The following is a 26,003-nucleotide window of genomic DNA, read 5'->3' on the forward strand; positions in this document are numbered from 1 at the left end:
TATGGCTCATCTCAGGGACTTCCTACATTTAAAGTGCTTCTCTCTATGCCTTCACTGTGTGTAAGGTTAAGTTTACTTTATTGTATTGTGTATTGTTTCTTGGCTCTGCTGCTCAAATGCAGTCCGACTGAACTGTGGCCACACAATAAAGAATTATTCTCCCGTACAATATGATTGTCATGCTAAGATTCTTTGCAGGCTTCTCTAAAGGATATATACCGTGTGCTCAACAGTCAAGCTTGAAAATTGCTCTGTGGGACTGCTTTTAGAGCTGCGCTGAGCATAAGGCCAACAATAACTTAACTCTCTGAAAGAATTGATCAAAAGGACCATTTAGTCTCATATTCAAAAGACATATTGTCATTTAGATAACTGGAACAAAGCTTCTGTGCTTCTTTTTAAAAGGATTCTTCTTAGACTAACAAAATAATGCACATAATGACAGTAAATATTGACAGCTTGTGCAAAAAGAGCTCGAGTGGCTGATGATTCTTGTGGCTGTATCTTCACATCTCTCTGTATTCCCTGTTCATAAACCTTCACAAACATTCTCTATTGCATCTGTAAACTGCTGTGATGGCTTATTATTTGGTCCCAGCCTACTCTTCTTTCATGTGTTACTATAGCATGGGCAAACCGGCATCTGAGATGCCCCAAGCTGTATGCTACATGGTCACTATCTGCCAGCTCCTCTTGTGCATCAGGTCAGTTTGCCTGTCAGCACAATTCTCGTGGAAATCTGCCAGAGGGGAGTGTCCTTTATGAGAATCTCTCTTGTAAAAATATAGGATAGCATCATTCAGTGAAAAGTAGTGATATTTCTTACTAATTGAAGTATATAAGGATTAATTACACTATTATCATTATTTTAATATTTCTCGGCTAAACAAAAAAGTTCTCCTTGTTCCTTTTTTGTGGGCTTTTTGTTTTGATAAGATTTTATACTTTAATTATAAATGCCTGTGCTATATGTTAAGTAAAGGTAGTCTTTAATTTGAAGAATAACACACAGCAAGTTAATTTAAAGACGAAGATACTTATACTGTGAGAACAAAATCAAATACAGAAAAATATGGAAGGAAAGTCAAGTTAATGGAAATGTCCAAACAAAAACTAACCGTGATAAGGGTTCTGGAACACATGACATGCCTGGAAGAAGGGAGAAGTATCTACAGATCATTGTTGCAATGGTATACAAAAAATACATTGAAAGGACACCTCGACTTCTCTTGCTTGTCTTTGTGTAGTGCAACTGAAATTATATCAAATATCTTGAATTTAAGTTAGAGCAATGCTTAAAAATGATAGGTAGTATACTGTAAAGACTAATGTTTGAAGTGGGAGCATTTGATTAAGAATATAGTGAGTCTATGAATGAATGACAAGCAGAGAAGAGGAGAAAACACTAAACATTTTATTGCCTTTTCATTCCACCTGCTTATAAAGATATTGAGTTGTTGGTGGCTCTTTTCTTTTTTTGTGAGGTGACTGACAGACATATTAGTAAGGTCTATGTGTGTGTCAAGTAGCCAATGTTGGAAGGAGACAGATTGCTGCTCAATCGGCAGTCAAGATGGCATGCCGTGCGAGATGTGACATTGCCAAGGAATGAAATGCTCTCTAGTAAACACAGACTCTGCCAGATCCTTCCTGCTTCATGTTCTGTTATTAGTATTTTATTTGTTGTCAGTGACAGAGATGTTGTTGTTGTTTTAGTTTTATCAGTTTGTTGACTGTGCTTAGGGCCAAGTCTGTATTTGAGCATGTGTTGGCATTTTATTTGTAAAATACATATAAAAGAAAAAAAATGACAGCGTTACTAGTAACCAGGTTGGCAAGTTTTTCTTCATTTGTGGCAAGTTTCACTCGAATTGAGGGTCTAAGGACAGAGGATGTTGTCACTGTACAGATTGATAAACCCACTGAGCCAATGTGATTGTGATTTTGGGCTATATAAATAAAATTGATTTGATTTAAACCAGGTTATAAATTGCAGTTGGATTTGAAATTTTTTCGATTTTATATATTTTGTAAATGGAAACAGGAAGTCCCATGGATGTCCTGAAAAATGGGACCTTTTAAGTTGTGAATGCTGTTTTTCCATTACATCTGGTGGCCTGGCTCTATTTGGTATGACTCAGCATGGCAGCCTGGTGTGGTGGGGATTGCGCATCAGCAATCAAACTTTGTTTGGGATGACTGAGAAGTCCCCGGTGTTTCTCTCATTGCAATACACTCTTCGTGCAGCACACGATGGTGTTGTTTCAGGTGGTGAAACGTGTTTGTTGTGCTACCTTGCTTCGTCGCAATTTTTGCCAAGCACGACCTGCACAACACCTCGCTCTGGTTTACATCATCCTTTTTAAATCCAAAATACCTCCAAATAATGGAGGATGGATTTATGTTTTGGCACCAAATCAGATTCTGCACCGCCACCGGCTGCATTATCTTCCGCACTCATGTCACTTTTCTTTCTTTCTTTCTTTTTAATTTCCCTGCTGTGTATGTAGTGTGTGTCTGTGCGCGTCTCAGTCTCCGTCGCCGTCTCCCTCACTCCCGCCCTCGTATGTTTGTCATTGGTTGGCTTCAGCTGTCGATCCACAGCAAGCATGAAATAAGGTTTGTGGTTGGCTGGCCTTAGCGGTGTATTCAAGGGCAATCGTAAAAATTATGTTTGACTTGTTGTTGTGACTGCCAGAGCTGTACATGCAGGGCGAGCGCGGGGGGGAAATCTATACCGTTTATATCGTTGCTTTTTCGAAATTAATATCTTGAATGTTAATATCTAGATATAGATACGATAACGATATATCGTTCAGCCCTACTACTACTTGAAGGTGCATCTTAAACCAATGACGCTCTTGTCTCAATCCCCGCAGTACTATTGAAGAATCATCGCTAACAAAGTGGTCTGTTAATTCAGTTACGAACACGTTTCATTTACTGTAACTTCTTCACCATAAAAGCCCCCCATTATTTAGTCATTTAAAAGCTTTTGTTATGAAGCAGCATTACAGGAAACGTTGTGTTTTCATCAGCAGTAACTAAACATGACTGCTAAAACAGCTGGAAGCGAACACGACAAAACGGTAACACAGCAGATGTTTGAAAGTACAAACAAGATGAGAGATTCAGATGGCAGCTAAAAAAGTACTGAGAGCTGAACACACTGACATTGTCTTTCTCTGAGGTTTCCTGCACAGACATGAGTTGAGAATCGATTTGAGGGGGAGACGGGTGCTTGTTACGAGTTGGCTGCAGGTAGCAGTAAATCTGGTGATGGAAGCGCAAATTAGCACGGCTCGGTTTGACTTGGCGTGGCCAAAAGCGCTAGTGGAAAAACAGCATATGTGGACATTTGTATATGACTGCAGCCTGCACACACTGTATATTTGCTAAAAGATTTAGAAGTTAGAGTATCACGGCCTTTTTAGCACCAAAAACCAGAAGTTGGTGAAGTTTTTAAACCTCAATAAATAACATTTTTATATATTTTGACAGTGATGATATCATCTCTCCACACAGGATTTTTATAGTTACAATTATGAAATGATTCAAGTTCTTGTACCTCTTATGGTTTTGTACATTCAATGTGCCATGAAAACAGCATCCCTGAGACATACGACACAGTCAGATTGTGCTCATAGATCCAAACTAACCGCCAGTGTACGAATGCTCCTAAGTAATCTACCACTAATCAGTTTATGTAGCTTGATTTAATATGTTCCTTGATATTATGCCCATTTGGTTAGAGGCCAAATTTGATCAGAAGCCCTTTTCTTTGTGTGTTGACATCGAGCTGGGAAAAGCTGAAACAGGTTTATCATACCGTTTCTGCACTAGCAACCTCTCATGGTTGTATCAGTTCATTGTGAGCAGTATTGCAAAACAACGAGCAGAACTGCTTAATGGCAACGTAAGGTTTGTATATGATTTTTGCTTCAAAAAGGTGAGGTACTTTAAATTGTCAATCATTTAATTTGCTGGATTGGCTGTTATTTTATTAATTAACGGCTGCTCAGCCGTTTTTTCTGGAATAATTCGATTATATGTCCTAATGTGACAATATGGAATTACATGTACTTGTTTAAATTGTTTGTGTGTGCCTACTGTATATTTGTGCTTTTGTTTGCACCTATGTAAATGTATGTCAGGTGGAGTGTATTTCTTTGGCAATATGCCAATGTCGGCCCAACCTTTTGTGTTGGGTGAGGCTATGGCTTACATCCTACTTTTCAGAGCAGTGAGGTTGGGTGACTTTTGTGTCAGAGGGTAACTACTGGACAGCAACTATAAAAACCTCTCCAGCTTTTCATGCAAGGTGAGGCTCAGATGTTGTCTGACACTGTTTTTGGCCTTGTAACGCTATTATTTCCTGGCTTTCCTGGTAATTGCCTCTGGTTGGACACTGAGTTAAGTTTTTTTCTGTTGCTGTAATTTGTCGAGAGAGTGCTGAAGTAAATTGTCTTAGCCAGTAGCATTATCACTTTAAATGTACTAGGCTAAGGATAGGCAGTGCATGCATAGTGTATATATAATAATTTCTCATAAAGATTGTGTTCTTCTAGAGCAAGAGACTCACAGTAGCACTCCAATTTGGTCCCCTTCCTTTTTGGGTGTTGTAAAAAACAAACTATAACTAATTAATTCAGCCCTCAAAATGTAAAAACAAAAATCAAATGGCTTTTTTTTTGTCTAACCAACAACTCAAAAACCCACAGGTATGTCCTTATTTTGAATAGCTGACCTGTTATTTTGCCTGCACTCCCAGTTGAATTGTGAATAAAATGTGTCTCCGAATGCATTTCTAATTAGTTGCTTGTAGAGCTAGAAATTTAAAGGTCACTGGTTTAGATACTGTAATCTGCTGGGAAAAGAAGATTAATGGGAAATTCTGTTCTATGCCTGATACAACGGCTGTTGTTAAGAGGCACTTACATCTTGAAGACTGCCACAAAAAAGGCCAATAATCCCTCCAGTTATCCTTCGAGCTGTTGTTGATGTACACATGTGCTAAACCCATAACTGTTTCAGTAATCATTCCATGCCCAACATTTTACAGCTCAAGACTGTCTTTAACCATGCCAACGGTACAAAAAATGTTGTCTTTGTCTGCTTGCTTGGCTGAAAAGGATAACTGCTCATTTAATCCCTTGTGGACATAACATAGCACGTTGTTGCTAAAGTACAGCATGGAAGACCTTTAAAGGAATATTTGACATTTTCTTTGTTACAGAGAGATGGAAAGAAAATGTATACCACTCTTAATATTATTCAGTAAATGTAAAGCTACCCCCAGCAGCCAGTATTTCTACTGTTTGCCTGGCAGCCTCACAGTGACGACAAGACTCCAGGAAGTGACTGTACCAAGCCACAGTCTGACACATAACACCCTAAAACACCACAACATATTGTTTGTACACTTTGGGTGTTCAACAAATCACAAAACTGAAATATAACATGGAAATCGGTAAGCTCAGGAGGTCCTTGTAGACAAATTTTGTTACCTTTTATACAGAGCCAGACTAACCACCCCCCCCCACCCCCATTACCAATCTCTACGCTAAATGGCTTCTGGCTTTAATACACACGTGCATTCACACATGTAGGCAGGCACATACACTGACGCACATACTCATGATTAGTACCACGATGTTTTTTATTTCACTTTCACTTGATTTCTAATCATGTAAATGTTTCAGACTCAGTCAGAAATGTATAGAGGAAACCACCAGTCTATGCTATAGCTTTATGTAAGTCAGCCTTTTAAATGTCCATACTCTTGTGCATTGTTCTAGTGAGCATACAGTACAAACTGCCCAGGGGCTAATAAATGAGACGGAACCACGCTGACATCTCCACTTTCTTATGTCCATTAATCTTTACAGTGCTGGCTTATTGAAGTGTTAATGAGCCAGCTCATATGCTTAAGAGGTGAAAGCCCTCTGTTGGGTCTCCTATGTGCATGTAACATTTAGTAATATTTAATTCCACTTTTTCTTGCATGGAGTGTGTACAACAGTGCTGCATTGTTAAATTGGTATGTTTCTAAAACTATATTCTTTGTAACTAAACCGTGACAAATAATCTGAAAACTCAACATAAAAATACTTGGTCTTATTATGCCTACACACACTATTTTACAGCAGTTGAATGCTTGGTAAGGATAAAACATGTATTCTGTTACAGAGGACTCTAATTTCCAAGTCACAACTCTCACTCATTCTCTGTGATTAGCCTCACAGCAATACAGAAAATTAATTAGGTTGCCTATCCTGTTTTTATATCACAGCCTCCCCTCTCCGACCAAAAACAACCGTCGTTGGCAATTTTTGTCAGTGCTGTGATAAATTATTGAAGATTTAACACTCAATTGATAAAACTATTTTAGCCTCATCTCAGCTGTTGCATATTACATATATTACCTGTTTGAGGAGCTGTAGGGCTTCATTTGAATCCAAATGAAGGTTTTTACTTTTGCTTAGCGTTTAACTTTGACTGGTGTCTCATTTCTTGTCTTCTTTATTTGAAAATTGAGCCTCGAGCTATTACAGAAAACATGTTTTTATTGTGTGTCAACTAAGGATGCAACGGTAGAGTTTTCCCACAGTTCGGTATGCATCACAGTTTTTGGGCCACGGTAACGGTACGGTTTCGATATCTTAATATAAAACTACTCACACTAGCAAAGGCAATATTGCATGATATAGCAGACATAGTCAAACCACAAACCTTATTATAAAAATTAAACACTTATCTTAATTGCCTTCCATAAAAAACATGTGCAGTATCCAATCAAGTTAAACAGCAAACATTATTGTAGTATTGTATTGTACTGTATTGTATTGTTTGCCTTTGTGTATTGAACCTAACAGGGCGTAATGAACGGTTCGATAAAATATTGAATATTGTTGCATCCCTAGTGTCAACCAGAATTTAGATTTCCTGCTGGACTTCTTTCTTGAGAATTGTTAACTTTCTCAGTTTCTGTTTAATAAGAAGGTATATCTGTACAATGCTAAGTTATTGATTCGTACTTGTAATTTATATTAAATGGATCAAGAAAACACACCTGCTGGAGGTCATTAAAACAAAACAACATTTCCTCTACACATAACAGCCATAATAGCCTGCCTAGGGTTAAACTCTCTCATTTAGATAATCCCAGAATTCACCGGCGGGGCTCAAAGCCCTTTACAGGCCATCCTCACCTAACCCCACCGTTATCTGTAATTGGGTACCAGTGAGGTATGGATGGTTCACACAGTTAGCCAATTCACACAGCTGACCTTTGAGATGGCCTGGATTGCTGTCAGAGTCTTGTCTAACAGATGTCAGCTATTAGAGTAGCACCCAGGATGTAACTGAATGTAATCTCTTGAGCTGCTGAAAAACTTTATGCATGATGGCAACTGTATTTTAAGATATGTTTGTTATACTTTTTCTAGCATGTTCGAAAAATATCAGAATCTGTTTTTTCAACCTCCACCCAAAACAGCCAAAAAGGAGTTGTAATCTACCAAATTGCAATCATGCTCTTCTAGCTGATGTTTCTGGCTCACAAAGAGAGAATGAAGAGGGAGCTGAATGGATTCTCAATTAAATATGATGATACTTATTTAAAGCAAGATTGTAAAATATTGCATACAATGTATGGGCTGCTAAAAACCTTTTAGAAAGCAGCTTACAAAGGCTCCACTAAATCATTTCATCTACTTGTCCAAACCCAATGCTTTGAACACTGTTCTGTGGCACAAAGTTCAGACTCGTTTGTCAGACTTTCTATAGAAATAAACAAATGTGAACTAAGCCAGGTTTGTAAATGTAATGCCTTTAATTTACAAAAAAACTCAGATTGTGTGTCTTCTTTCAGTGTTTGGAAATGTTCAGAGAGGAGATAATAAATTCAGTCGACAGCAAGAGGCACGTCTGTCAACATAAACCCAGCCAGCAGTGCACATTCATGCACATAGCCTCTGCCCCTGATGTTTGCTTTTGTCAAACATAAAGGAGAGCCAGGTAGATTGTTGCTGTATTCACAGTGTTAAATACATTCATCTGATATATATTTAGAACGGCATGCTTGTCTGAACGTACAAATCAGATCCTGTTTTCTCAGTAAGGATGCTCTAAAGGGCTGTACCCTTAATTATGAGTTTGTTGTTGGTTGTGAATTGTTTTATAGATATTGCATGCTCTAGGTCCTGGTAATAGAACACATTGATTTGTGCTGATGAGTAATCTGTTTCTTGTTATTCAAGAAAGAGCTGCAGGAAGTGACCTGTCTGTACTGTTGGCAAAAGGAAGCCATATTAGCACTGTTGCTGTTAGCATTTAGTTACTATTTGAGAATAATCTGTGCAGATTGTCTGTGGGAAGTATAGTTACTTACAGGCTAAATGTGTGTGTATTTGTACCTGCCTTTGTCCGGCTTGCAGCTGTAGAATAGATAAAAAGGACATATTTTTTGGTTTTTGAGTTGAAAAAAAAACCATGACTTGGGCAGTTTTGTTCTTCTTGCTCTGATTCTTTTAACAAAAACAACGTGTTTGTTCTTTGTGCAAAAGGTCACAGGCTTATTCTCCGTGTGCTTTAATGTAAATCTGTTGGGCACATTTACGTCAAAAGAGAGAGGGCAAATTGAAATGGTCAGTGTGTCAATAAGGTTGCCATCATGCTGGAAAGAGAGAGGCTGCGAGTGAAAAGGGAAATCGGTGAGAATGAGACGAGGCAGGCAGAAATGAGAGGATTGAACATGACTGTGAGTGAAAGAGTGAAGGACAGGGAAAATGTTCTTTTTTTAAATGCAATAGTAGAGAACCATTAAATTGTCCATTTGCTTTGTATTGCCAAATATTGAGCGCAAGGTTATTTGGTCCTCCTGGGTCTTTGTACATTTACCTGTTATCATTGGGCCACATCTTATCATATTGGTTTCTCTAATGGAGCTTCCTGTGTAGTCCTGCCATGAGAGATGCATGAAATGTGAATGAAAATCAAGCACTGTTTTGAAATTAAAATAAGCAGAAGAGACACACATTTCACAGATCACAATTTGCACTCTGTATATAGTGAAGAGCATTTGTTCTTATGTCATATGTAACAACAGTTTCTTGTTGTGTAGTCTCTGCTATTATAGTGGAACATTGCATGGCAGGAACAACTGTCCTTGGACATAAGCTTTTTGTATTCATCCTTTCTTTCTTTTCGTTTGAATAAAGCTCCGCATGACATGTTTTGTAAGCATCAGGGACAGTATTGGCCATGACGATGTTAGTGACTCACCTTGTCTCTTTTGAATGAAGAGTGAGTCGGATGTGAATTCAAGCCAAAAAGTATGTGAGCAATGCTTGTGGCCGTGTGAGGCTGTAATGCCATGTGCTCACCAGAAAAAAAAAGAAAAATGTTGAATGGATGACAATAGACTAATCTTTTCTTATATTCTAGATCCTTTAAACTAGTTGGGCAGAAAATTATTGGCCTGAGGGGAATGTCAGAATGTCAGAAAATGCCAAGTTAGCAAAATCAAAAAAGGGTGCTCTCCACCTGTTTTGATCTTAGGACATAGGCTCTGCTTTAGTTTGTCAGACTTAGCTTACATCTCAGGATGCACAAATGGGAAGTGAGCAAGGAAGTATGTGTAAAAATTAGAAATTGGACTGAAAATAAATATATGTAAAATATATATATATATAATATATATATAAATAAAATTTAAAATCAGATAAAGCTAAGTTAAGAATTCTTGGGAAAATACCGTCTTATTGATAAACATCACCAAGATTTATAACTAGTAGCAAATAGAAAGCCAAGAAAACTACAACTTGATCATGGTTTCAACTTAATTTGATAAAAGCTTTGAGGTCATCTCATTAATGACTTTGAGATTTCAAGCATTGTCTAAATATTAAAAATGGACTTCAAATGTATTAACAAAGGTGTAGTATAGGGGGTTGGGAAATGTTGAATACTTATCAGTTAAAATTATATATCACAATAAATACAATGGAAATGTATTGTACCTTAACATCCATCTTAACAGGAGCTTAAGCCACGTCATGGTCAAATAGAGCCTGTGGTGGGATGTGGTGTTTGCTATTATAGCACTAATTAAGAAACATACAGGCCTCATGTGTGAGATAAACCTGAATTTATGTGAAAATGCTTTTAATTTCTCATTTCTTCTGTTGAGTAGAGGGGAGGTTGATCGAGCTGCAATACAGCTGATGCGAGGAATACATGATGCTATTTTTAGGCAATAAACAACGAAGCAGAGGGCTGTGTTCAGACGCACACGTGCGCGCGCACACACACAAACACACACACACACACACACATATCTAATTCTCTTATCTCACCATTGTGCTCTTTCTTTAATCCTGATACCATCAGCAGATGGAAACTGTATTCTTACAATAACTGAATTTGCTGTGTAGATTATGAATGCCACATTGTCCTGAAATACAATGTGCGGTACTAGATGTCGACATTACTGCATGATCTCGGTTGCCGGGGCCTAGTTAGTACCCCTAAGGAAAAGCTTTTGCCCTATTTCTGACTTTGGAGGTTTTTTCAAGCCTTGGTTACATCATATCATTAAACTCGTTGCTTCCTCACGACTTGCTAAAAAATATTGCTGTTTTCCTGGTTTTATATCTAATGTAGTTGTCTTTAAACTGTAGCCACTGCAGTTAAAATGGCTTTTTTCTGACCCTGTCAGTTTCATTTGTGTACAAAAGCTAACAGGTCAACAGATAATTGTGTTGAACGTACTCCCTTTTTCTGTTGTCACCCATTAATATATTTGACTTGAAAATTGTTATTTATCTAATACCAGCTTTGTCTGACTTCTGCCCATTTACAGATTTTGGCCAATATCATCATTTTCATGTGTGGGAACATGGCAGGGGCGTATCATAAGCACCTAATGGAGTTGGCGCTTAAACAGACTTATCAGGACACCTGCAACTGCATCAAGTCCCCAATTAAACTGGAGTTTGAGAAGAGACAACAGGTAAAGTGGTTTAAATAAGACCTAATTACCAGTGAGCCAGTGAAAGCCAGGCTGGCAGTGAGTAATGGAGTACATGTGGCAGTGATGATGGTGATGATGGTGGTGTGGATTACAATTATGATGAAAATGAGAGGGTGAGGAGTGGCTCATGAAAGATGAGTGGGGCGAGTCTGGCAGTGGTTATAATGATGATGACGACAAGGAGTAAATACATTAAAACAACATTATGGCACACATGGAGAATGATATTTAATCCAGAGCAAAGTAACTGACGTTGATGCTAAAAGGGTTTCTGCAGAACTTGTCTGTTATTTTTTTCATTCACTTTACAGAAACTGTTCAGCCTTTTTTATAGAGCTCGACATTAACGGTTGAAATTTGGTTGCCACTGATCAGTGGCAACAATTGTTTAACATATAACTGAAAAATGTGCACCCCAAAATCAATTATTTATTAGCTGTTGCATTAGTAATATTTAAATATTCCTGTGACAGTCTGAACTGGGGCAAGACAACATGTGCGTTGGTGTTTTTACCTGCGTGCACACAGGAATGTGCTTCAGAGACACTGGCAAAACAAGTGACTTGCTATTTTGCCATTTTTGAGCATATTTTGTCTAGGCCAGGGGTCTGCAACCTGCGGCTCTTTTGCCCCTCTGCAGTGGCTCCCTGTGGCTTCGACATTTTACATGGAAATGAATAATATTTATATATGTTTTTTTATCATCATCACCATTTTAGGCCTACAGTGATTCTTACTTTCTCCGACTGTAAAAATGCCTACACACGGAATTGTATCTGTTCTATCAAGATGTGATTAATTGAATGATCCTGAGTTAATATCATTGTGTTTAAAGCTGAAACCCGAGGATTGATTGCTGTATGTGGCTGAGGATAAAAAAAGAAGGATTAACTCACTGAAATGGACTAAAATTAAATTTAACCTGTCCTCTGTTTTTAAATCTAGGTTGCCACTATGTGTTTTATTTATTATCAAATGAGGCTACTTTTTATTTTGTACATTTTCACAAACACAGGGAGGACTTAAGTAGGTCTGCATATATAGTTCTGTATTGATACTCTATTTCTATTTATTGTAGGCTAGTTATTTTAAGTACCTTATACTGTAAGCATAAGTAGCCCACTGCAGAGTTGCCACATGATGTGAAAATATCAATGAATGCTCATTTAGGCCTATTAATGAACTTGTTAGGCTAATTTAGACTTTCTAGGCTGCGTTACCTTCATCATAAGACACAAATATGTTTTGCGGCTCCAAACAGATATCTTTGGTGAGGGACGGGGGCTAAAATGGCTCTTTTGATAGTAAAGGTTGCTGACCCCTGGTCTAGGCCTACCAGGAATTTAGGGTGAACACGTTAATTGATAACACTAAAGATTCAAATAAAAAATGGGACTTTATTCAATATCTGTATCGGGTTTCTCTTCTGTCCTGAAAAATAAATGTGATATTCAGTATAGCCTTGTCTGAAAATAAAAAAAAAATTGTGTACTGAGTCTGTAGATGCAGCATGTCAGATTTTTCTAATCAGTCCTGTTCAACACTTACATCAAGTGTTGAACAGGACTGATTAGAAAAATCTGACATGCTGTATCTACAGTTTCTGCAACCAAATGCTGCAGCTTGGTTGCCAGCCTGGCAACTACGTTAAAGAGCTAGTGTTGAGCCTGTTTTTATCAGAATATCGTCAATGCAACTTCAAATGCATCTTAAGAGCTAATTCTTTGTTTTGTCAATGAACATGTGTGTCTCGTACAGCTGCATTGTGCTAAATTACTGTTCATCATTCACCATTAATTAACCGTTGATCTCCATGCTGTGCTTGCAGTGTTTTTCCCCTAAAATTTGTGAGTCATGGAATTCATTGGGCTTTACATACTGTTAGTGCCTGATGGGAAGGAAAGGGAAGTCCACAGAGGACTCGTGCCAGGAATTGTGTTTTACAGATTGTGGTAATTGTTAATGACCTAAGATAGTGTGATGATTATGTTGAGTCCCTGGAGCCTACTGCACGTGCACTAAATTCTCTGTAGTAAAAGCTCTCAAGCATCTTGTTGCTGAAATCTCTGCAGTTGATTAACAAGATATAAGAATATCTGCAACTACATCATTTAACATAAGGGGGCTCTACAACCTTTGTTAAAGGGGCCATATGTAACAATTTACAGCAATGTACATGTATTTATCAGTTTTTCTTGGCCATATGTGAACGGATTGTAATGTTACATGAAAAATGAGACCTTGCCTATGAAACCTGTGGACCATTTGTTTAAGTTGTCTAATGCAGCGGATTAATTTATGAAGGACTCTGGTTGGATTTTCTGCAACCGTTGAAGGGATGTGACTTTATGCTCTCAAGTGCTTTGCCTCAGTACCTCTCCGCTCTGCTAACAGTGAGCAACAGTAGCTAATGTGTAGATATGAAGTCCGCTAACATAAACCTAATGACCACAGAGCCCCTTCAAATGTGCTGTTTGTAAATACAATATCCCAAATACTGGATTATCACAAAACGTGATAGCAATGTAAAATGTTCTTGCATGCACGGGTCCTATTTTCTTTGTCCCCACACACACACAATTGAGAAGCACAAAGCAACATATTTTGAAGTTGATGTCCCACTGAATTTGTCTCTCCACATCAGGTGTTTGGACTACTTTATGATTTTTTTCTATGGTATACTGCCAAACAGCCACATTGTTTGTGTATCTATGCAATTGTAATTTTTCTCTAGAACAGTTGAGTACAACTAATGCAAGCGAATTTGGTGCTGCTTCATAAGGGCAGCATGGCTTCCTGTTAGAAATTAGCGAGGTGTTGATTAAAGCTTACTGCTGTGTCTGCCTGGGTTGTAGCTAGCTGTTTACTACAGCGGCTGCAGTTTAAGATAGCAGTTTAACCCTAACTATCTGATGAGTGATGAATGAATCTCACTGTTGTTGTCAATGCCCAGGCTTTGGGTGGAGCTGGTTATACCAATGGTGAATCCAGCTTGTGTTGGTACAACTACCATGAGTGAAGCTGAAAATGCCTTTGGGTGGAGGGTTTGGCAGTAGCCCTGGAGTGCCACTGCTGCCTGCGACAGATGGTAGTAACTGTGCAGAGACACATGCCTCTCGGGCACTCATAATATATGCTGTTTGCTGCATGCTTTTATCCAAAGTGCCCTGCAGTACAGTGAGTGCATACATTTTTGGTACGAGTGGTCCAAGGGGAGGACTATATGTGTTTGTCAGCAGGCATCATGAACCCTCTGATCCTTAGCAGCGGTGCAGGGAGAAGATCAATGGTGCAGAAAACTTGTCGAGTTGGAGGTGACATTGGCTTAATTAAGTGTTTTCTCCGATCTTGAACTTCTCTTCACCCTAAGAGGAGTTTTATTTGCTAATTACAAGGAAGGTTGGCTTAGAGTAATCCCTACAGTAGCCTCAGAGAAAAACAGAGAGATGCTAAGCAACCACTAGATTAAAGGATAACTGCCGTTTTTTACAACCTGGACCTTATTTCTAGCAAAATATATGGTCATTTACTCACCCAGATAACTTTGGTGTCATTTGAAGTTGTTCGGACGAAATTAGATCCAGTGTAGCGCCGATATATCCATATAATGTGAGTGAACTGGGCACCGAAGCGCAGCCTTTATGAGCATTATCTGCCACGAAACTAGTTCATTTCACCAATATTTTGTTACGATACGCTAGCGCTATTCCCCTCTGAGTACGGGCTCGTCTATTGTCAACATCCGGGGTCTGTAGGTTGACCTACTACCTAGGGTTGTCACAAGAACCGATACTTTGGTACCAATTCGATGCCGACACGAAAAAAATAATACGATACTTGCTTTTTTCTGGTAACGTCAGAACCGAATATACAACTTTTCACTCGGCGAGCCGTGTCGATTCTTGGCAGAACTGACGGGGGCAGTATACGCGTGTGAGCCGCACAGAGCAGTCAGTGGCGCTGAAGAAGGAAACCTACCGTCTTAGAAAAAATGGCTTCAGCAAGTGAGAGTGAAAGCACAACACGTCGGCTCGTCCGCAAGACAGGTACTAAGAGTCGCGTGTGGAAATATTTTGCATTCGAGGCGGATGAATACGGAGCAATTCTAGACTCAAACAAGCCGACATGCAAACAGTGCCTCAGAAGTTTTCAAACGAAAGGAGGAAGCACGTCAAACATGGCCAGACACCTCAAAGACAGGCACCCCAACTCGTTTAGAGAATTCAAGTGAGTTTCGAGTGAGTTTCCGTTTACTATCACTGTTGTGTCACGTCATACGTTAACCCGAATATGCCTACGTTCCGTCATTTGGGCATGAGAGTCAGCTGGGGCGCAGGCTTCTACTCTCGCTCAGTCGCTCCCTCATGTAGATGTTTAACGTAATGTAACAGTACGGTCTGCGTCATTATACATAAGGTGACATGATGAGATACTGTCTGACAGTCTCTTACCTTATGTTATTTAAACTAAAAGTACCTTTTGGCAGTTGGCAGCTGGTACTGCAATTTAAATTCTGTGCAAAAAGATGTTGAAGCACAGTGGTGTTAAATACTTGACAGTTTGAAGCAGTTTTCAATAAATTAGTGAATTTAAAAGTACATGGGTTCTGTTGTTTTTTTTAAAAATGTGGTATCGAATTAGTATCGAGAATCGTGGAAATTCACAGGTATTGGTATCGACTACTGAAATTCTGGTATCGTGACAACCCTACTACTACCTCTGAACTGGAGGATGTCGTCTCTGAGCTGCGAGTGCACCCGCGACAGCCTGGCTTGTTTACCTGTAGCTGCTACTGCTAGTTTGACCCTGGATGTTGATAACGGACGAGGCCCGGACTCAGAGGGGAATGGCGCTAGCTTATCATGACAAAATATTAGTGAAATGAACTAGTTTCGTGGCAGATAATGCGTTATATAAAGGGTGTGTGTCGCTGCCCCGTCACTCGCATTACATGGATATATCGGCGCTACGCTGGATCTAATTTCGTCCGAACGACTCCAAATGACACCAAAGTTATCTGGGTGAGTAAATGACCATATATTTTGCTAGAAATAAGGTCCAGGTTGTAAAAAACGGTAGTTATCCTTTAAAGAAAAGGGGGTAGGTGAATAACAGTGGCGTCTGTATTCTGGTAGCTGGGTTGGCAGGTTGTTTTTTTTTTGTTTTTTTAACATTAATAGTTACTTTGAGTAAGAGGAGGTCAACTTGACACAATCTATTGCCCAATTAACTTTCGCATAGCTCTTGTTGAGGCCAACGACATGATGATGACAGCTTTTTGTCTCTTCCTGTCATCAAAGGTTAATGCTTCAGAATTAGATTGACTGAATTCAATTAAATATCCATTTGCTGAAAATGAAAAACTTTTTCAGTCAAGGTCCCTGGTAATTATACTTTGATCACAAAAAAATCCAACTTTGGATCTGAGAGCTTATTACAAAGCGTTGTTCTTGTTTTGCATATGCATTACTTTTAATTATACAAAATTTAGGGTCATGCCACTGACATACTGAGTGAATCCCTGGGGCCATGAAGCAATGAAAACCCTGTGAGAAAATACTCGGAAGCTACAACTACTGAACTAACTGTTGGGCATCCAATAAAAACTTAAATTTCCCATGCACAGCAGTGCTTCTGTCCTGGATGCCAGACCAAAAAAAACAATGTTCGAGGGCACACCAGGATACGATTGACACTGTTATATTAACAATAACATTAAAAACAACAAGAGGCTGTAGTACTGTTTATGATTATAAGATAACACTTTATTGCACAAATTTAAGACATTGTTGATTGAAAATATCGTATTTTCCGATATCAAACCCTTTAATATTTATTACAATAATCTGCTTTTTTTCCTGACCATCCTTGAGTTGCTTTCTTCTTCTGTCTTTGTATTGCTGCCATCAGGAGCGTCTCCTGTTGTCTCTGCTGCCAGCTCACATTGCCCGGGTGATGAAAGCTGAGATCATCCAGAGACTGAAGGGTCCAAACTTCGGCCAGATTGAGAACACAAACAATTTTCACAACCTCTATGTCCAAAGACACACTAATGTCAGGCATGTATTATTTCTTTTGTTTACCGCTTATATGACTTAGCAGTACTGTACTGTACTATACTATTAAGGCACATATTTTTATCAGAGCACAACAACGCAAATGTATTTTCATGTCTTTGAATGCTACAGTTATTATTGGAAAACATATAAAACCATTATTCTATAATATATTGATGAATATATAATGTTCCATCTTTAGTATACTGTATGCTGATATAGTGGGATTCACGAGGCTTGCCAGTGACTGCTCACCGGGAGAGCTCGTACACATGCTGAATGAGCTTTTTGGCAAATTTGATCAAATCGCCAAGGTAAACATTTCATTATTGGATTCTGGCACTAAGTAAGAAATCATAACAAGTGCTAATTTTGCTTTTTCATTGGAGGCTAAATGATAAAACTCATGATATGTCTTGCATTTATGGCCATCTTTTCTTGCTTCATGATGTATTTGTCATATTCCTGCAAATATGTGGTCAAACAGATTATTTGATTTCACGCTATTATGTGATTAAATTCAAAAGCTGCCTGTACTGGCCATCACTGTGACCTTTATCTGACCCCGTGCTGAGCTTGTGTTCTACCTTTTCATATGCAGGAAAATGAATGTATGCGGATCAAAATCCTCGGTGACTGTTACTACTGTGTGTCCGGCCTGCCGGAGTCTCTGCCGAACCATGCTAAGAACTGTGTGAAAATGGGTCTTGACATGTGTGAGGCCATCAAGTAAGTGTCACTACATAACAGTGCTGGTAAAGAAACACTTGGTTTTCTGTTATGTTAATTGATCATACAAGCATCCTCAAACTTTGACTCATTAATGGTACGTAGAACTTTGAGATCATTGATGTCAAAATATTGTAAAGTATCTGACCTGAAAATTAATGGAGAATGATGAAGATCATGCAAAGCAGCGGCTCACTCCTCATGCTGCAACCACATTAGAACTGAAAGCACAAATTAAAGGCACAAAAAGTTTGGTTCATGCTGATTCTTGTGTGTAATAACTCAGCTCGCACCCTAAAGAGTCTCATTACACTTCTGGAAGTTTTAAGGAACTATTTGACTACCTGCTTTTCAAAGATTATTTGGATAACCCTTTAGACACAGTGCTTTCTGATGTATTGAAATACCCCCGTACCTGTAATGATGGTAAGTCCTCGCTAACCATTAGCTCAGATGTAGAGACTTTTTCTTAATTGCCAATTTAGCTGCATCAAACGTGTGGTGGTGAGTGGGTGGTAAGTGTGAGGTACAAAGACAAAGGGGAGAGAGCTAGGATAGAATTAGTGGTGAGAGAAAGACCTCAAAAAAAATTTTATTGAGGAAAATTTGAAATCAGGATTACCATATTTATTAACAGAATTGGTTTACACTGAAAACAATCACTGTGGGAGGTTTCCATCTCTCTTCCCCCCCAAATGTTTCAATTCTCTGCATACATCATCTGGAAAGGTGCATTTCCTCTACTAACAAGATGTGTGGTATGGGTCATCCACTTTAGTAAAAGCTGTTTTTGTTGCATGACAGGAAAGTGCGAGATGCCACGGGGGTTGACATCAACATGCGTGTCGGCGTGCATTCTGGGAATGTCCTGTGTGGCGTGATTGGCCTCCAGAAATGGCAGTATGATGTTTGGTCACATGATGTCACACTAGCCAATCATATGGAGGCAGGAGGTGTACCAGGGTGAGTGAGCTGGAAGTTAAATGGAAGCATGCGATGCCATTTGCATAAAGTATCCTCTCATTGTTTGAAATTCTTTGTGATCACACTTTGTCTGCACCAGTTTTGACTTTTTGGTTACTGTAAATCTTTGCTTAGGGATGCCAGAAGAATATCCAGATCTGTCATTTATATCATAGAAAACCATTCATTGATTGATTGTTTATTGCCAGGCGAGTCCACATCACATCAGTGACACTGGAGCACCTGAATGGTGCCTATAAAGTGGAAGATGGGGAAGGACAAGAAAGAGACCCATACCTAAAGGAACATGGAGTCATCACTTATCTGGTCATCAACCCAAAGGTACCATAGCACAAATGTGACTTACAGTAAATTCAACATAACACATTGAATAAAATGCCGTAAAATAACGCAGTTTCCATGTTTGTCCAGGTGGAGCGTCGGAGCCCACAGCATCATTACCGTCCCAGGCACACTCTAGACGGAGCAAAGATGAGAGCGTCAGTCAGGATGACCCGCTACCTGGAGTCCTGGGGAGCAGCCAAGCCCTTTGCCAACCTGCACCACAGAGACAGCATGACTAATGAGAATGGGAAGATCAACACTGCTGTGTGTAATTTTCGCCAAACATATGTTGTGATTTAAGTGATGGGGAAGTTCAGCTGTAGCTTGTAACCCATCTCTCTCCTCTCGCTCTGTGTCTAGGATGTGCCAATGGGGCAGTATCACTTCCAGAGGAGATCAGAAAGGCAAGCTGCTCATTTTACAGCTCCAGCACAATTTTCTTTGGCAGGATTATCAGGCCCCTTAACAGTACAGAGGCAGACGACAAGATGTTTAATAAGACTGGACTTGTGCTGGAGGCTTTGATGTGTGTGACTAATTCTATGTGAACTTAAAATATATTCTGACTCTTTCTCTTCTTGTTACGCATTAAAGGACAAAGTCTCAGAAGAAACGGTTTGAGGAGGAACTTAACGAGAGGATGATCAGGACCTTTGATGGGATAAATTCACAAAAGTATGGGTCATTTTAAAAAAACAAATATTAATAGTTTAAAAAGAAATGTGCAAAAAAAAGTCATCATAGTGATGTGATGCGCTATCTTTGAAAACTGCATTTGATGAAACATGGCAAATTATAGCATGTACTGTATCTTCATTATATATTGGCCCTTTCATATTCCTACTGAACATTTTGAACAAATACATGAACTTGAATCATAAATTTTTTTGTACAAAGACATCTTATATACTTTGAACAGGGCCTATATTCTCCTTCCTATCTGATCTATACTGTTTTTTATATTTCCAGACAGTGGCTTAAGTCCGAGGACATCCAAAGAATATCGTTATTCTTTCACAACAAATCCTTAGAGAAGGAGGTAAGAGGCAGTACAAGTAGATTGGCATCATTTGTCCCTGAGCGGATATATCAGAACAGTTATTTACAGAACTGCTTGTTCCTTTGCCTACACTTAGAGTACCCTGAAATCTTGGAAATTACAGGGAGACTTGTGGTGTTTGAGTGCACAGTTGAGGAGCTTTTGAAACAACTTTAAAATCAGAGTGGTTTGAAAAGGCTTTTGTTGAAACTTGACCTTCATTTTATCATTTCAGTACAGAGCAACAACCTTGCCGGCCTTCAAATACTATGTCACCTGCGCCTGTTTGATCTTTTTCTGCATTTTTATTGTGCAGATTCTCGTCCTTCCTAAGTATGTGTGCTTCATTTCGCACTCTTATAGAAGTAACAATACTGTTAACATAATGATTGACTGTGTGTTAGTGTTGAAATCAGCATATACATTTATTCTCATGCAATATACATTGTTGAACTAAACGTTGCTTATGTCTCTTGACAAATAATTTGCTACTGACATTCTGCACAATGACATTAAATTCTGAGTGAATTAAAACTGAACTTGGTGACATATTGCCTTTTTTTAGGACAACTGTCTTGGGAATATCCTTTGGAATGGCTTTTCTTATCCTTTCCTTGATCCTGTTCATATGTTTCATCGGGCACTTTGTGGTGAGTGAATCAATTTACTGCAAACACATTACACATTTTTTTGGAAGTGTCCTTTGATATTAAAACCTATATTTAACTAGGATATTACTGCTCTCTAATAGTACTGTTGTGTGCTTAATGTTTGTCCTAATGTTATACCAAAGGCACATGAGTGGTCCAAGTGCCCCTCTGGTCAGCTTTACGGCCGAATAAGTACCCTTGTTGTTAGCCTAAGTGCCCCTGAATCATTATCTTGTGCATAAAACAGGTGCTACCTCTTTATTCCCACCATGCCCTTTAGAGAACATGTGCACATCACTGCTGTGGTGCATGCTTCAGGAGACAATCATTCTTCAATTTCGGGGCAACATAGGCATGCATAGATTATCAGTGATATGTCATGCTACATTTTTTTATCTGCATCGTAGTGGGTACATTTGATTCCCCATATGGCAAACCTGCTGTAAATCTGGGGTTTGCAGCATCCTTCGTATGTTTGCATTATAAATCATTTAGAAAAGGCTGTGTTAATGTTTAGATAGTTATTAATGGGGGTTTCAGATTAATTCAGTGTGTCCAGTTGAAATAAAAAAACGACCAGAAAGAAGGACATACACTGAGGTGGAAAAGACAAAAAGAAACAATTATTAAAACATTAAAGGTGCTGCAAAAACTCCATAAGCCGCAGGCCTTTATAACCCATTCCACCCATCGTCTGATCTTTAGTTCTTCGCAAGTGAGAATCTGCTGCTTGGCTCTGAACTGTGCTCCCCAAGGATGTTGCCCAAGGCTCAAAAACAAAACACCACACTTGATAGATAAAGTTGACAAACCCCCTGCTGTTTTTTTTTCCAACTTGTTTGTCATTGCTGGGTCTTTGCTATAGTTCATGTCAGTCTTCTTTTTGGGGAATTTGCAGACACTCATTAAAGCTTTACTGTAGAGCTTCAGAACCAACCTGGAATCCATCGATACTTTGTGAACAGAAGGATTAGGCTCTGTAACTAGGATGCATGTATTTTCATTGACAACGTGTTGCAGACAGGTCTCTTTCAGTTTCTAGAGAGATGAGATCAACAATGAAATCATTCCTTAATATCAACATAGCACTGTACGTACAAGCTAGCCATGAAACATGTCAAATATTACAGTCGAAAAGTGAAATATTCAGTGCAGTGGATTTTTCCATTAAAAATGAGGACTGTATATTTCAAAATCATTCATGTTGTCCCTGTTGTTGGCCACTTGTGATGTTAATGAAGATGGAAAGATTTGAAATCCAAATATTTAGTTTCCCTCCACTAATATAACCTTGGATTGCATTTGAAAATCAGACCACTGTAACCAGGTCGTCAGTTGCAGCACAACACCAGCAGGCTTTACCATGCATGTACTCAGTTTTTCCATTCCCAGTCACAGAATAAGCTGTTGACCCACGTAGCATTTCTTTTAGAAACCTCGTCACTGTTGAGGGTGGGATTATGCTTGGTACCTTAGAAAGGTCAAACATGGTTATTTGATGAACTGACTGAACTTCTGTTGGCTCCCTGACTGTGTTACTTTACATCTTCTACTTAAATTCTACTAACCCTGGCAGATTCTCTTACTTTGTCTTTTAATTCTCATTCATATGTAACATCCAAGTCATACATATTATTATTTGAGCTGCCGTTCACAGGTGAAAATTGCGTGTGAATTTCTTGTTTTTAAGACAAAATGATGTGTCCCACTCGCCCTATATTTCTAGTAGTCCCGCTGGTGCATAATACAGTCTGCCATCCTCACTTTATTGTATCGTAATGCACATTCCTGAGCAATTTAAATGTTACATCTTCTACTCAGCCCCAATGATGCTCAGATATTGCTCTGAGATGATCAAGCAAATAATTTAGGATTTCACTGCCATTGTTTTACAATGGAATGCGTTCAGCTGAAGGCAGTGCTGCAAGTGGGACAAAGTAATTGACTGCAGCATGTACATGGAAGATCCCATTTTTGCATCACTGAGGTGATATATATAAATATAGTATTATCATAAAGTGTGTGGCTTGTCAGGTCATATGCTGGGTTACATTGTAGAGCATGATGGCAGCTCAGTTAAAATTATTTGATAAGTGAAAAAGGAGGTGGTAGTGTTTTGTTGGATGCCATATTCAGCATATTGTTCACTCACATCATCCTATACATGATGCAGTCACTTGAGGTCATATTGTAGTGCTGTTATTATATGTAGTTTAAGCTATTTTGCAGCATGTGCCATTAAGTTGATTGAAATCTGTTCTAGGTGCTTCAATGTGTGAACTGCACAGTTTTTAACATACCTTACGGAAGAAAATTACTGTATATGGGTCTATTCATACTCGTGCATTATTTACTTTTTTTAATTAGTACATGTCCTTGTATCTCTTGGTGCTTCCTCTGTGTGTCTGTCCATATCCCTTAAGATCTCAGCTCCCAAACCCCCCTGTATACTTGGACTCATACGTTCTCGTATTTTTGTGTGCTGTTGTGTGTACATGTCCCTGCAGCACTGCAGTAAAAGCGCCTCCACTTCTTGGATGTGGCTGCTGAGGTCATCAGTCATTATTGCCAACAAGCCATGGCCCCGCATCACTCTCACCATGACAACCACAGCTCTAATACTCATAATGGCAGTCTTCAACATGGTAAGCTTTTATGTGCAGGTAGTGCAGAAAAGGGAGGGGTCACATCAATTAGGCTTCATTAAGAATGAAGTATCGCAAACCTTCAGATGACACCCGCCTTATTTCTAACTGCAGTGTTATTAGAAGGTAATGGAATGTAACATGTTGTTAGAAAAATAAATAACATATTTAATAAATAAATAAATAAATGAGTTGGCCATTGGTGATACTAATGAATAGGAACTATGGGTTGTTTAGATTTCTTTATGCAAGATCATATTCATCAAATAAACTTACAGTGATACACATTTGTTAATATGTCTCATTCATCATGGTTATAGACTGGATGCACCAGCATTTTAATGTAGTATTTATCTCTATGCTTTACATTTCTTTTGTTTATTAAGCTATCAACTGGCTTGGATGTAATATTATTTGCATTCTTTGCTTTTGCTAAGCAGTATATTAGTATGCATAACCGCGCCAACACCATTTGCATGTAGTGATAAGGGAATACTGTGTATTTTTTCATGTTTTTTGCTCATCTCTATCAATTTACAGATGTGTCTTTTTAATTCTGTTTCAAAAATAAAAAAGACTCAGTTAAAGGTGAGATGGTAGCCTGAGGCTTGTAGGGAAGCTGTATGATAAAGCACGGTGTCAGGGCCCTGGTTTAGACCTTCACACAAATCGATTCCACAGATTATAATCTTGTTTTGAGCCCGACGTAGGTCAGTTGCTCTGGGCGGATGAACCAAATTGACTTGGCTTTGCTCTGTGTCGCAGCCAACCTCATCTTATCCTGCAGGTTCATTTTAAAGAACCTTATTGAATGGTTGTCACTATTGGCCTCTTATCTAACAAGACATTTTTTTCCTCCTGAGTACAATGTAGACTAGTTTGTCTTTTCACATGCTGACGTGCAGGGCCAGCAGACAGGGAGAGTGTGTTTGTAATTTGCATGTGAATTGTGTGCTTTGTTTTCTGTGGTGCATTTAGATGAATGATTATTTTTGGCACTGGCCAAAAATGAGACTAACGCCTCATTTCTGTTGACTTTTTCCAGTTCTTTTTGGAAGACAATTTGTTGCCTCCTGTTCCTGTTTACAATTCATCCAATGAAACACTGTTTTACCTTAATGGACAGCTAATCACCTTCACAGGCAAAAACAATTTCTACCTTCCTGTAAGTAAACATTTTTGTTCTTGTGATTCCTTCCTGACTTCTTTATTGTCTTTGTTAAGTTTTAACTGAATCACATCTGTCTGTCTGTGTTTATGTCCGTCTAGTATTTAATTTACAGTTGCATACTTGGCCTCATCTCTTGCTCTGTGTTCCTGAGGATAAACTACGAGCTGAAGATGATTATCATGTTGACTGCTGTGGTGGTTTACAACATCATTATTCTACAAACACATGCCTCCTTGCTGGATGAATATAGCAGATTTCTGTACAAGACTGAAAGCCTGGACAGGTACGTGCACAGTAACAAACACAAACTGTTCAAAGGAGTGTGAAAGCGTGATATAGAAATTCAAGGTGGGTAGGAAAGGAAGTTAGGTATAGATGATGGTCACCTGCTTTAATCCTGTGGGATTCTGAGTAAATGGAAAACCATAGTGGTATGAAGGGACAAAATACGGGAAGGTAAAAGGAGAGAAAGAAGGCCTACCTCGAGGTCTTCTTCCAGTCAGTCGAGTCAAGAATAGCTCTAAATGGAGGCACCCGGGGGCATCCTTTGCAGGTGCCAGAACCACTTAAACTGGCTTCTCTCAATGTCAACATCTTCTCCATAACCTCATTTTTTCTTTCAACTTTCTACTCAAAACTCCTATAGAGAAAACATGCAGTGTGCAGTACATCAGCAACCCATTCATAGTTTGGTGCATCCTCGGGCAGGTCAGCTTCAGATGCTTTTATCTGCTGTATTCAAGCTTTTTCCTTTATTGTTGATAATACAGTGGTCAGTGTATTGCAGGTAGAGTTTCTTGAAAGTAGATCAGGTTTTGGATTATGGCATGGGAACAAACATGAAATGAGATAAAGTTAAGTAACATTTATCACACATCACACTTTCATGTACCTCTTTGTCTTCTTTTGCATTTGATTAGTGAGGAGACTATAGCTTATGTGTTTTTTATAGATATTAATTAAGGTAATATGTTATTTATTTTATTTATTGTGGAAATGGTTTCAGTGCAGATTGTGATGCTCGACCACACATTGAGCTCAGTTCTAGCAGATAACATTGGATCCAATATATTTGTGTGCCTCCCAGGTGTTGTTTTGTTACAGTCCTCATTGAATTTACCTGGCTAGGCGAACAATAGGGTTCAAATAAATAATATTTTTATTGAGACCCAGTGTCTGAGTGTCTGAGTGTTCCCTGACTCTCACAAACTCTGCACCCATCTGGCCTGATCATGAGATACAGTGTAATCGTTCCAGTTCATGACAGTTCTTTGTAAACGCAGCTGCTGTTGTGGATGCTGAAAATATTTTTTTAATACAAATGTACTTTTGCCTTTTAAGGCAATTTTCATTCTTGGGTCTGATGAGCA

General features: G+C 38.8%; 1 protein-coding gene across 2 annotated transcripts in view; it reads left to right on the forward strand.

Annotated features, from left to right (window-relative positions):
- The window catches only part of adcy2a (adenylate cyclase 2a), an 80,000-nt gene that overhangs the window by 33,981 nt on the left and 20,016 nt on the right, over positions 1-26,003 (forward strand). For both annotated transcript variants that reach the window (XM_084357288.1, XM_084357289.1), the window contains exons 5-19: positions 10,865-11,014; positions 16,946-17,094; positions 17,294-17,405; positions 17,693-17,820; positions 18,625-18,783; positions 18,993-19,125; positions 19,216-19,392; positions 19,489-19,532; positions 19,723-19,803; positions 20,098-20,167; positions 20,403-20,500; positions 20,733-20,817; positions 23,325-23,462; positions 24,508-24,627; positions 24,732-24,916. In XM_084357288.1, the coding sequence (XP_084213414.1) occupies positions 10,865-11,014; positions 16,946-17,094; positions 17,294-17,405; positions 17,693-17,820; positions 18,625-18,783; positions 18,993-19,125; positions 19,216-19,392; positions 19,489-19,532; positions 19,723-19,803; positions 20,098-20,167; positions 20,403-20,500; positions 20,733-20,817; positions 23,325-23,462; positions 24,508-24,627; positions 24,732-24,916 (1,829 nt within the window). The remainder of the gene's footprint in view (positions 1-10,864; positions 11,015-16,945; positions 17,095-17,293; positions 17,406-17,692; positions 17,821-18,624; positions 18,784-18,992; positions 19,126-19,215; positions 19,393-19,488; positions 19,533-19,722; positions 19,804-20,097; positions 20,168-20,402; positions 20,501-20,732; positions 20,818-23,324; positions 23,463-24,507; positions 24,628-24,731; positions 24,917-26,003) is intronic.

Source organism: Pagrus pagrus (assembly GCF_965226575.1).
Source record: "Pagrus pagrus genome assembly, chromosome: 7".
NCBI lineage: Eukaryota > Metazoa > Chordata > Actinopteri > Spariformes > Sparidae > Pagrus > Pagrus pagrus.